The sequence below is a fragment of the Hyperolius riggenbachi genome, chromosome 4, assembly GCF_040937935.1.
Source record: "Hyperolius riggenbachi isolate aHypRig1 chromosome 4, aHypRig1.pri, whole genome shotgun sequence".
NCBI classification, from domain to species: Eukaryota; Metazoa; Chordata; class Amphibia; order Anura; family Hyperoliidae; genus Hyperolius; species Hyperolius riggenbachi.
The window spans coordinates 54,244,280-54,256,294 of record NC_090649.1 but is presented as its reverse complement, the minus strand read 5'-3'; the positions used below and the strand labels follow the sequence as shown (position 1 = coordinate 54,256,294).

Here is a 12,015-nt window from a genome sequence, read left to right as displayed (position 1 = left end):
GGGAGTAGCAGGTGGCGCATGTGTGACGTCACACATAGTTGCTCATTCCGATATCCGAGCGCGTCTGCCAGTGATTTAAGAGCTTGTCCGATTGATACATGAAACCAATTTTGTCTATTGGGCATGCTCAGGGGCGCCGCCAGCATACAGGGGAGGCACGCCCCAGCTTGGGGCCTCACACTGTGGGGGGCCTCGCTCTGCTGCTGGCAGCGGGCGGGCACGCACCAGGCAGAGCGGCAGGGAGAGACAATTTCCCACTTACCTTCCTCAATCCTGACAGCTTCTATCTACTTCCTGTCCCGGCATCTGTCGCTATGGTAACAGCGCCCCCTGTGTTGACGTAACCACATGTCATCACAGGGGAGCTCTTACCGATGCGACGCAAATCGGGAGAGGCTGAAGATAGAAGCTCTGTGCAGGATCCAGGCAGGTAAGTGGAAACTTCACTCTGCCCGCTCTATGTAACCTATACTGGGGACATATACCTATCTAAGCTTTACTGGAGGCATATACCTATCTAGCCTATACTGGGGGCATATACCTATCTAATCTATAGTGGGGGCATATACCTATCTAACCCATACTGGGGCAAATATACTGGCTACCTATATTGGAGGCGCCTACCTATCTAACCTATATGGGGGCACCTACCTATCTAACCTATACTGGGGGCAACTATATGGGCTACCTGTACTGCAGGCACCTATACCTGTCTCCACTTTGGTGCGCATTTTACGCCTCGCCCTGGGTGCAATTTAGCCTAGAAACTGCTAGTATTTGGCCCCACCCACATCATGTTTTGGCCACACCCATGTTTTGCCACAGCGCGCGCCGCTTTGTTTTGAGGTGTGGTTATCCATTTTTCAGAAGCAACTTCTTTCATGGATGGGGGCCTCAAGTTATGAACTGCTTGGGGCCACCAGAACCTTAGCTGCACCCCTGGGCACGCTCTTGGCAGAACTGATTTTCATCCAATTTGATAATTAAGTATTGGCGCCTTAACTTACTAAGGAGAGGGAAGGCCCTGGATCCCCAGCGAAGTTATTCAACCAGCTCTGTTAAATGAAGGGACTCCTCGTCAGGGCATTGGAAGGACTCGCATCCCCAAGTACTTCTGAAGTTGAGCGACCCGCAGTGTGGACCACATACTGCCCAAGCACAAGTCTGGGTTTGCGCATACACAGTACAGATGTGCCTGTCTACGGAAGCACTTGGGAAGGCGAATCCTTCTAAATATTGGCAAGATGATCCAAACGTGCCAATTTTGAATGTGGTTCTGTAGGATCCAAAACATTGCCCTTTCTCTTGTTAGGTATCTAAGGGCTTTTCAACACCACCGATGATTCCACGGTGTTTGCCGATAGACGGAAATCATGCAAATCCCTTGTTTAAAAGAAAGACAGGCATTGGCTTGCCTGTATTTAAAACGCTGAATGATTTTTTCAGACATAGTAAAAAGTAGAAATTAATAGCCAGAGCTTTGGCGTCCGTACAAAAATCATCTGACTCCTACTCCTCAGTTTAGGAAAGTCCCGACTCCAACTCCAGGTACCCAAAATGGCTCAGACTCCTTAGTCTAATTTTTACCAGTGTTGTGGATTTGGTACAAAAATCACCCGACTCAGACGCCCAACTCTGACTCCTCAGTTTATGAAACCACCAACTCCAGGTACCCAAAATTGCTCCGACTCCTCGACTCCAACTCCACAGCCCTGGTAATGGCACAGAAATGGCCAACATGTTTCGCGGCTCCCAGTCGCTTCTTCAGGTCAGGTAAAGCGCTGAGATCGTAGTATTGGCAAGCTCTGAGCGCATAATTGTTAATGCAAATTATATGCACATTGGTGTGTATAATTTTTTAAGCCAAAAAGCCACTTGATGTTGGCAACAATTGGATGAACACATATATATATATATATATATATATATATATATATATATATATATATATATATATATATATATATATATATTTTTTTTTTTGTTTATTTTTTTTTTTTTATTATCTATCTCTCTCTCTCTCTCCATAAACTTGTACATGTCCTTGCAGGAAAGAAGCTGTCGGACCTGGAGCGAGTCACCTCTTTGAAAGTGTATAACTGGTTTGCCAACAGGCGGAAGGAAATCAAGAGGAGAGCCAATATCGGTAATGTAACAGAGCACAGCCATGCTCACCACCACCCACACCAATGACAAAGTCTAGCCTTGCCACCTGAAGGCAGAAGTTTTACATAGCAATGGAAAATTAGATTGTTTTCTATACTACATTGAGTTATTTAGTAACATTGCCCATAGGCATAAGATCAGTCTAGTAACCCCCTTCAGTCATTGTCTTGCATTTAAGAACTCCTGAAGGGTAATATCTTGGGGAGCAATAGAGCGAGTTGAGAAACACTGTCCAGTCAAAGTTTTGTTGTCCTGTAAACCTAACACGGCCTTACCACCACGCTTCTTGTGATGTTGATAAGGACTGCCTCCCCAGCAGGTTTCCCACTCTTTACCCAGTACCCCAACTCTACATTCATGCACAGGACCCGGGGGTGTTCATGTGAGGCGGGCAGAAGTTTGCTGTGTTAAAATGCATTTAAAGGAAACCTGAAAAAGATGCCTGTGGAGAGGAAAGGCTCTAGCATCCCATAGAGCTTTCTCAGTCCTCTCTCCGTGCCCTTGATCCACCGATTTTTCCCACCCGGGAAAGTCGGTGCTTTTAGGAATCCTCAGAAGGCTTCAAGTGCATTGTCTTTAGAAGTATTTGGAGACATGAGTACTTCACATTCAACCATTTGGTTGATTAACTTTCATGGAGGACAGCATTAGAGTAAGGACATTGAGAGAGGACTGGGAAGGCTCTATTGCACCCAGAGCCTTCCCTCTTCTTGGGGATCTTACTACTTTTAGGTTTACTTAAATATAACTAAGTTTGTCCAGCATTATGGTCCTGCTAGGGCTGTCATTTATGCTACTCAGGCAGCCCTGTGGCTGCACCTTGTACTTGGTATTTGTTTCATGTTTGCAGAGGTTCTACTTCTCGTGGCCAGCAGCATTTCTGAAGAGCCAACTGTGTTGCTGTAGGCAGTAGCTCCTAGCCTGGATCTGTTTGCTGCATGTCATAGCCTCAGGAGATGCATTGCAGCAATAGTTTCACCCGTGGGATATGTCCATAACAAGGGCATTATATAGGAAAGCTGGCCCTGCAAGAATGGAGGTATAGCTGAATAGTGAGCAGTGGCGGGATACTCTAAACTAGAGTCTAAAGGGTCGCCCCGATATATGGAACATATCCATGACACGCAATTTGCCAATCTTGCTTGACCCCTGAGTGCCAAACACCATCGCTGACTGCATGCCTGGAGGTGCCTTGGTTATAGTTCCAGAAATGATGAATGTAAAACTCTTAAACTACAAACACAGGCTAGATTAAACTTGCTGGGGCCGCCGATAAAGATTTTCTTTACGGCTTGCCAGATCTTCAGCGACCACCCCCCAGGGCATTGTTCTCCTCTCCCGTCCTAGGAAGCTGCTGCGTCGTGTACTGCACATCATCCTTCTACCTGACACGTCCTGTCCTTCAACCCAACACATCTCTTCCTTCTATCCACCCCTCACTACCCTGCACAGAACTTTGCACCAAACTCTTGCATGGCGGGTCGAGTCGCAATCTCTGCCAAGCCACAGTCCTGGTATGTGTGTACGAGGCTTAAGTTGCCTGTGAGATGGCCGTCAGCCTTTTACTGCAGCCTGACTGACTATGATATCCGGTGATGTCTTTTGTATGATTAAGTGCAGCACAGATCTCATAGAGTGCTCACGTGTTTATCCTTATCCGTCTGCCCCTCTGTGAGTGCTGCAGCTCTCACACATACATGTATAATGAGCCAATACATATGCCTCAGAATGCCTAATAGCAACACTACTAACAGAAATAGCTCCGAACTCCCAAAATGTATTGCATGGTTCTATTTCTGGAACTAGTGATCGCAGGCTTACACTTATACATATATCAAATGTGAATGTTTCACCACTGCTTTGTGGAACGTGCCCAGTAGTAGTAGTAGTCCTTTCAAGGGAACCTGAAGTGAGAGTTATATGGAGGCTGCCATATTTATTTTGTTTTAAGCAATACCATTTGCCTGGCTGTCCTGTGATCCTTTGCCTCTAATACATTTAGCCATAGCCTCTAAACAAGCATGCAGCAGATCAGGTGTTGCCGACATTGTCAGATTTGACAAGATTAGCTGCATACTTGTTTCTGGTGTAATTCAGACACTACTGTGGCCAAATAGATCAGCAGGGCTGCCAGGTAACTGGTATTGCTTAATAGTAAATAAATATGGCAGCCTCCATGTAGTTCTTGCTTCAGGTTTCCTGTAAGGCTGCACATAAGATGGTAGAGGGTGGTCAGTAGTGATGTTTATGTCTAGGCGAACTCGTGGAGAAGCATGTGATTTGTTTGATCAGCTGATAGACATAAACAGGATAAAATACATAAACAGGATTGCATAAGAGCTGTGACAGTGGATATCTAGAGAGCCTGCGGATCTTACTGACCACCAGTGATGGTCACATCTAGGAGAACTCTTGGAGAAGCATGTGATCTGTTTAGTCAGGTGACAGATAGGCAAGTCTCTGATTCGCTAGTCATGATCATGTGCTAAAGCAGGATGTTATTGCGACTAATCAGAGCTTTGCAAATCAGCTGATCAAACCCAAGACATGACCATCACTAATTGGGAACTATTGGCGGTGTTCTCCATCTTGCTGCAGTAGTGAGGGTTGGAGTCCTCATCCAGAGTTTGTAGTTTGCAGGCGTAGGAGTATGAAATCAGTACTGTGTTGCTTTGTGTATGTTGTATTACCAGTGCAGATAATTTTAGGGCCATATTTGGTTTTTTCGAAGAAGCAGCAATCCTGGAGAGTCACGGGATCGATGTACAAAGTCCTGGCGGCCATTCGAACAGCGATGATGTGGATGGCAACGATTACTCCGAACAGGTGAGCCCCTTTGCTTTGGCAGTGCTGGCTTCTCCACCCCACACATCAGTGCATGGAAGTCTTCATTTTATCTTCCCTGCATATATTCTGCTGTGCTGGATGCTGGAAATCTCTCTGTAACCCATAGCAACTGTCAGTTAAAAGCAACCCAAGGTGAGCGATATATTGAAGAAAATTTAAGAGGAGGAAAAATGAAATCAGCTGCCCATAATGTATATTTATCTCCCTAGCGGTAAGCCCGACACCGTGTCGGGCTAGCCGCCGCAGGGGTTCGCATGGCCCCGGGAGGATTTTTTTAAATTGTGTTCAAGTTTCTTGCCCCCCAAGTGCCTCTGCTCTACCCCTCCCCCCTCCCCCGGCCCCAATACATATCCCGCGATGGCGCAGCCTCCCGATCAGCTCCAGGCTTCGCTATGGGGAGGATCGGGACTGCGCATGACGTCGATGACGTCATGTCCGATCGTCGCCATAGCGACGACTGAAGCTAATTGGGAAGCTGCGGCTCTCGCGGGATCACGGACGGGTGAGTGTTGCCGGTGGCGATCGGGGGGAGCAGATGGGGACTTGGGGGACACAGGTAGCAAGCCTAGTGCTAGCTACGAAGTTTAAAACAACTTTTATTCCAAAAATCCCTCCAGCGGACGCAGCATCATAAACTGCGTACCGCCAGGGAGGTTAATTCCGCTCAATGATGAAGAAAAATATATAAACCATTTTATTCAATATCATAAAGATCTTATGATCAAATAAGGATGACATTTAAAAAACAAACAAAAACTATGTATCTTCTCCAATTCATTTATTCATGTAATATGAGAATTGAAATGATCAGCTTGCTCAAAAGTGCTAATTGGGAAGGGACTTGGCCCCACCAGCCGATTCTGCTCTGCCGCAGTCCATTTTTATTTTTTAATAGATTTTAAACTGAAATCTATTAAAGGACCACTATCGTGAAAAAAGTAGGCAATTAAAATCTGACAGTACCGACAGGTTTTGGGCCAGTCCATTTCCTCATGGTGGGTGGATTTTCTGTGTTTTCTTTGTTTTCAACAGAATTTCCTGAAAAGCAGTTTAACTGCCAAAATAGTAAGATACCAGCCAATCTCCCTACTCACTGGCACACTATTTTGTCAGACTTTGCAACTGCTGTTCAGGAAATGCTGTTAAAAACTAAGAAAACCCTGAGTCCCCCATGAGGAGATGAACTAACCCAAAAACCTGTCGGTTCTGTCAGATCTTAACTGCCTCCTTTTTTTGCAATAGTGGTCCTTTTAAAAAAAAAATCTACTTGCAATGTGTGGCAAAAATAGATCCCTTTCTGATCAGATATAGAGAGGGTACTATCTCAGGGTGGACAATGGTCAATTAAAAAGTGGATCAAAGGAGGCGGCCACAAGTAAAATCATTAAAAAAAAAACATTTTAAAGGGATTTAAAAGATAACAGAGCTGAAACCTATTGGCCTCAATTCTGGTAGGGTTTTTGAGCAAATTGCCACATGCACGGTAATTTACTGCATGCTGTAATGACATTTAGCAATTCTGGTAGATTTTCGCCATTTTTTACCGTATGCACTAAATTATGCAGTAATTTGCATTAATTTTAAGTAAAGTTTGAGTGCAGTTTGCAGTTTTTAGTGGAGTTTCTATTGCTGTTTTGGTGGAGTTCTCTGTCATAGAAAAGAATATTAGAAATAAAACTCCAAATATGTACTGTATTTTTTTATAGGGTATGCCTGTGAATATACTTTCCATAGGTTGCTACATAATCAAATACAACCCCCCCTGACCCCCCCCCCCCCCCCCCCCAAAAAAAGTTTCAAAGACGATCCGACGAACTTATGGAAGACCATTAACGACTACTATTATTTATTTACCATTTTCTGCACATTTTATCTCATGTTCGGAAATGCCTAAAAATCTTTCAGAATTGTTTTTTTTTTTTTTTTAAAGAAAGGAACATACTGTATTAGGTATTTTACCAACAAAAAAATATTTGCCGCACATAGCTACCTGAATTGAGGACATTGTAAAAGCGGGGGGAGCAGGCATGTATGAAGCAGTGCATGTATGCATGCTCACCGCAACCCCCTACCCCCCTAAACACCCCCCCCCCCCCCCCCCGCAGCTTCTTTCAGGTTGGACAGTAGTGTGCAGGTGATGTCCCAGCTGTGTGTGTCCTTGAGCGCCCTGTGCATGACATCATGACTATGTTGTGCGCATGTGCAGAATGCTCCCGGGCCGCGGGCGTGAGATCAGCCAAGCCTGCACACTGCTGCTTAACCTGGAAGTAGCTGCGGTGGGCAATTGGGAGAAAACGGAGGAGGATGGCGAACTCCTGCTCGTTTTTATAATATGTTTCAGCTCTAATATCCTGTAAGGGTGGACTTGCCCCTGGATAGAAGACACTGACACGGTTTGTGTATTTTCAAACTAACTTTATTGAAAACATGACTCCACTTGGAATAATTTTCTGCCAATAAAGTTAACCTGAAGTGAGAGTGGTATGGAGGCTGCCATTTTTGTTTCCTTTTAAAGAGAACTAGAGGCGTCATTTTTAAATCTTGATAGGACACAGAGGCATGTCCTGTGCACAATGATATGCCTCTTTGTCTTTCAATCACCGCTGCCAGTCCCCCCATGGCTCTGCTGTCCCCCCTAAAAATATCATCAGGCTAGCGACAATCTGCAGGAAGTACTCCTGGGTCACGGCTTAGCTTCCGATTAGAGGAAGCTAGCAGAGGCAGGGAGCAGCGGGGGGGGGCGCCTGTAATGGAGGCGGCAATGCGCAGGAGGATGATTGACAAGCCTCAGGTAAACAGACGGCCAGCAATAAGCAGATTGTTATTATTTTTAGGGGGGACAGCAGAGCCATGGGGGGACTAGCAGTGGCGATTGAAGGACACAGAGGCATGTCATTGTGTTCAGGACAGGGCTCTTGTGTCCTATTAAGATTTAAAAATGCTGAATTGTCTTTAACCTCCTTGCCGGTTATCCCGAGCTCAGCTCGGGGTAACCTGCGCAGGAGGATTTCTCAGGCCCCGCTGGGCCGATTTGCATAATTTTTTTTCCCTACACGCAGCTAGCACTTTGCTAGCTGCGTGTAGTACGCGATCGCCGCCGATTCGCCACTACCCGCCGAGCCCCCCCCCCCGACCCCTGCGCGGCCTGGCCAATCAGTGCCAGGCAGCGCTGAGGGGCGGATCGGGGTTCCCTGTGACGTCCCGACGTCCATGATGTCATCTCGCCCCGTCGCCATGGCGACCGGGGAAGCCCTGCAGGAAATCCCGTTCTCAACGGGATTTCCTGCATACTCTGATCGCCGAAGGCGATCGGAGTGGGTGGGGGGATGCCGCCGCTCAGCGGCTATCATGTAGGGAGCCCTGGGCTCGCTACATGATTTAAAAAAAGTGCGGCGCTGCCTCCTTGTCGGATTTTTTAGACCGGCAAGGAGGTTAAATAATAGCAGTTGCCTGGCAGCACTGCTGGTCTATTTGGCTGCAGTAGTGTCTTAATCACACCAGAAACAAGTATGCAGCTAATCTTGTCAGATCTGACAATAATGTCAGAAACATCTGGTCTGCTGTATGCTTGTTCAGGGTCTATGGCTAAAAGTATTAGAGGCAGAGGATCAGCAGGGCTTTGCTTAAAAGGAAATAAATATGGCAGCCTCCATATAACTCTCACTTCAAAAATACACAAATAGTGTTTTCTGTCCGGAAGTAAGTCTTCCCATACCTCCCTTTTTAAACCTTTTTTTTTAATTACTTTACTCTTGTTGGGGCCTCCATTTATCCTCTCTTCCATTGTTTTGTGTGTAACGTCAGAGATACAGGCAAGTCAAGTCATAACTCGTCAAGTGATTTGATCCCAGATAGTCATTCTAGTCTGAAATATTGATGTAATGAATACTTTATTTCTCTTTTTGTTTCTTCCCACCTGCATGCTTAGGATGACAGCACCAGTCACAGCGACCACCAGGATCCCATCTCCTTAGCTGTGGAAATGGCTGCCGTCAACCACACCATCCTAGCGTTAGCCCGGCAAGGGACTGGAGAGATCAAGACAGAGGCTCTGGACGACGACTGAGGCCTACACGCAAGCGGGAAGGGTCAAAACTGAAAAGTTTCTTAGATTTTAGACGTAGCACCTTAGCAATCTTTTCCTCAGTCCTTAATGTGTGTTCCTATATCAGTATAACTGCAGTCTCTTGTCCGTCGAGTTAGCTGGTAGGGTCTCGTCCTGTGAAGATGACGTAGTGCCCATACTCATGTCCTCTACTCTCAGTATTACTTCTAGCCATATTGCTCCCTTCCCCGGGTCTAGAACATTTGACTCCATTCAGGCATTCCAATTTTACAAGTGCTTCCAGCCCTTCCCTCTGCTTCTCCCCACCCTCAGCACCTTTTAAGCTTATTTTTTATAGACTTTATCGAATGTAGGGAACCTGGAAAGCAATGTGTGATGTCCAACAGCCAAGTAAGTGACAATACGGGGGTAGAAAGCCTCAAATTTCAAGCAGCCTTAGACTGAGAATGGAAACAAAAACGTGCATCTTAACTAAAATGGAGCTTTATCTCCCAGCACCCTTTGCATCCGGAAAGGAAAAAAAACTTGCAGCGTTTTTATCTAAAGGTCTAGTTAGTAGACAAGCAGTATTTTAGCCCATCAGTTGTCAAGAAACTAAAATTCCCAACAAGGCCTGCTGCACCCTGTAGTTTCTTGGCATACGAAGGGCAGAAAATTGTCCAAGGCTCCTCTTTCGGGCCATCACCATCTAATTTTTAAATTCCTCAAGGTAAAATACTAGAAAGTATTCGCAGAACTTCAAATTAAGCACTTACATGCTTGGTCACAGCCCACCCTTGGCTCTCCAAAGAGTTGTGTGCAAAACCTTGTATGGTAATCACCCACATGGTTAAGATTTTTAGCCATCTCTATTGGACTTCATTAGTGGCCTAAATGCCAAGGCAATACTTGTTTTTTTCAATTGATACTTGACTGAACACAGTATTAAATTTGCAAAGAATACATGTCGTCCTCCCCCTGATGTGTTCTAAAAGGTTGGCAGTTGCCAAACTAAGCACTTTGACTTGATTTTGTGTCTACTGCAATAGATTTTCGTTTTTGTTTGTCTTATTTTGTTGTGTCCTTGTTGTTGATAACCGAATGATGGACCAGTAATGCCGAAACCGTACCAATTTGCTGGACAAGGTTAATTCTTTGTTTTAAATGATACAGTAGTGCCAAAATGCCCTCTTTATAATGTACATATACACTACCCGTTTGCATTATCATCTGCAGTCTTGTCTCTGGCTTCCACCATCCACATCTGTCCCAAGGTTCCTCTTCTGTTTAGCAGCACTAAGCTATAAAGCTCTGTGGATTCATGGATGAGGGTCTCAACATCCACTGACCAGTAACTAGCTGTTTTTAATGTTTTGTTTTTTGCTACTTATCAGCTGAAAAGGCTACCTGGGTCTTGCTGGCTGTAATCTTTTATTAAACATGCCCGTACTGCCTCACCACTAACAACAATGTAAACAAAATGACTAAGTTATGGTGGAGACCTGAACTCTGCAAGGATAGTTTTTGATTTGTTTTTTTTTTTTTTTCTAACCCTGGAGTCGACCGCATGACCTCATGCTATACAGGCAGAGGCAGTACCTCTTGACATTTGTCTAATCAAAAATACAATCACCCTCATTGTGGCTTTCTGCAATCAGCCGGCTTGTGGGATCATAACTGCAGGCACCTCTTAAATTTTTGCCATGACACTAAAGTAAGAATTTCCAATTTGAGCAGCTCCTGCAGTGTGTAGAGGGGAACCAAACTATGAGGTCTTTCCCGGGCTGACTTAGTGTGCGCTTAGAGCAAAGGTGGTCATGTGATAGCAAATAGCTAAGTTGTGATAACAAACGTTAGGATATTACGTAATGAATTGGCAGCAACAGATAATTTCACAACCATAGTGGGCCATGTGATTGTCATTTGCCATTGTCTCATATGCTGACGCAGTCTTTCAGTGTCCCAGAAGCTTAAATAAATGAACTACTTACCTTTTTTTATCTATCCCCTGCTCCTGCTCTTAGAAGCTGTACTGACCAAGGAAAGAGCTTTATGGTTGTAGTTCCTTACCAGTGAGGATTATGCTATAGTTCGACTTGTTCCCTACTTGAGCGAACCTTTCACTTGCATACCTGAATGTTTAGGTCTGTGTTCTTTTTCTTCTTTTTCTGCCTGAAAGAGTTAGTTATTTGTATGCTTGGTACTGTGTATACAAGTGTCTATCTCACCATGTCACCTCGGGTACACGTTGATGAGCACCCCTCTTAAAGAAAACCTGTAATGAGAAAAACCTCCCCTGGGGGGTACTCACCTCGGGTGGGGGAAGCCTCTGGATACTATTGAGGCTTCCCCCGTCCTCCTTGGTCCCACAGCGGTGGCGATAAAGCTCCCCAAACAGCGGGGATGTAAATATTTACCTTCCCGGCTCCAGCGCAGGCGCAGTATCGGCTCTCCGCTCGGAAATAGGCAGAAATAGCCGATCACTGTTGGGCCGCTTTACTGCGCAGGCGCAAGTCTCCTGCATAGTAGAGCGGACCCGACAGAGATCGGCTATTTTCACCTATCTCCGTGCCGAGAGCCTATACTGTGCCTGCGCTGGAGCTACGAATGGTAAATAAATCAGTGCTTATCAGGCTTGTTGAGGGAGGATTCTGGGACACTTAGGGGGAGCCAGCGCTGGACTGCCTGCAGCTACAGGGGTGGGGTAAGCCTCATTGGGACCCTGAGGCTTCCCCCTCCCGAGGTGAGTACCCCCCAGGGGAACATTTTTTTGTTACATGTTCTCTTTAAGATGTAGAATCCACCTGCTGGTCCAGGAGTCCCAAATGGTTGGGTTGCAGAAATCAATATCAGTAATGCCATCTCTAATCGTAGGCTCTATTACGTCGGTGTTATAGATTGCTTCCTTCTTGTGAATGTGACTGGTGTACCTGAACTATGAGGATTGTGAGGGCTGC

At 45.5% G+C, this 12,015-nt stretch overlaps 1 protein-coding gene across 4 annotated transcripts in view; it reads left to right on the top strand.

The window, feature by feature from the left end:
- HMBOX1 (homeobox containing 1) overlaps nucleotides 1-9,144 on the top strand; it is a 187,157-nt gene extending 178,013 nt beyond the window's left edge. The window contains exons 8-10 of one of the 4 annotated variants that reach the window (XM_068280052.1): nucleotides 2,051-2,146; nucleotides 4,904-4,992; nucleotides 8,942-9,144. In XM_068280052.1, the coding sequence (XP_068136153.1) occupies nucleotides 2,051-2,146; nucleotides 4,904-4,992; nucleotides 8,942-9,079 (323 nt within the window). In that variant the 3' untranslated portion in view covers nucleotides 9,080-9,144. Of the gene's footprint in view, nucleotides 1-2,050; nucleotides 2,147-4,897; nucleotides 4,993-8,932 lie in introns of all 4 variants that reach the window. The other 3 variants (XM_068280050.1, XM_068280049.1, XM_068280053.1) reach the window with 3 other exon arrangements.
- The last annotated feature ends 2,871 nt before the right edge of the window (nucleotides 9,145-12,015 follow it).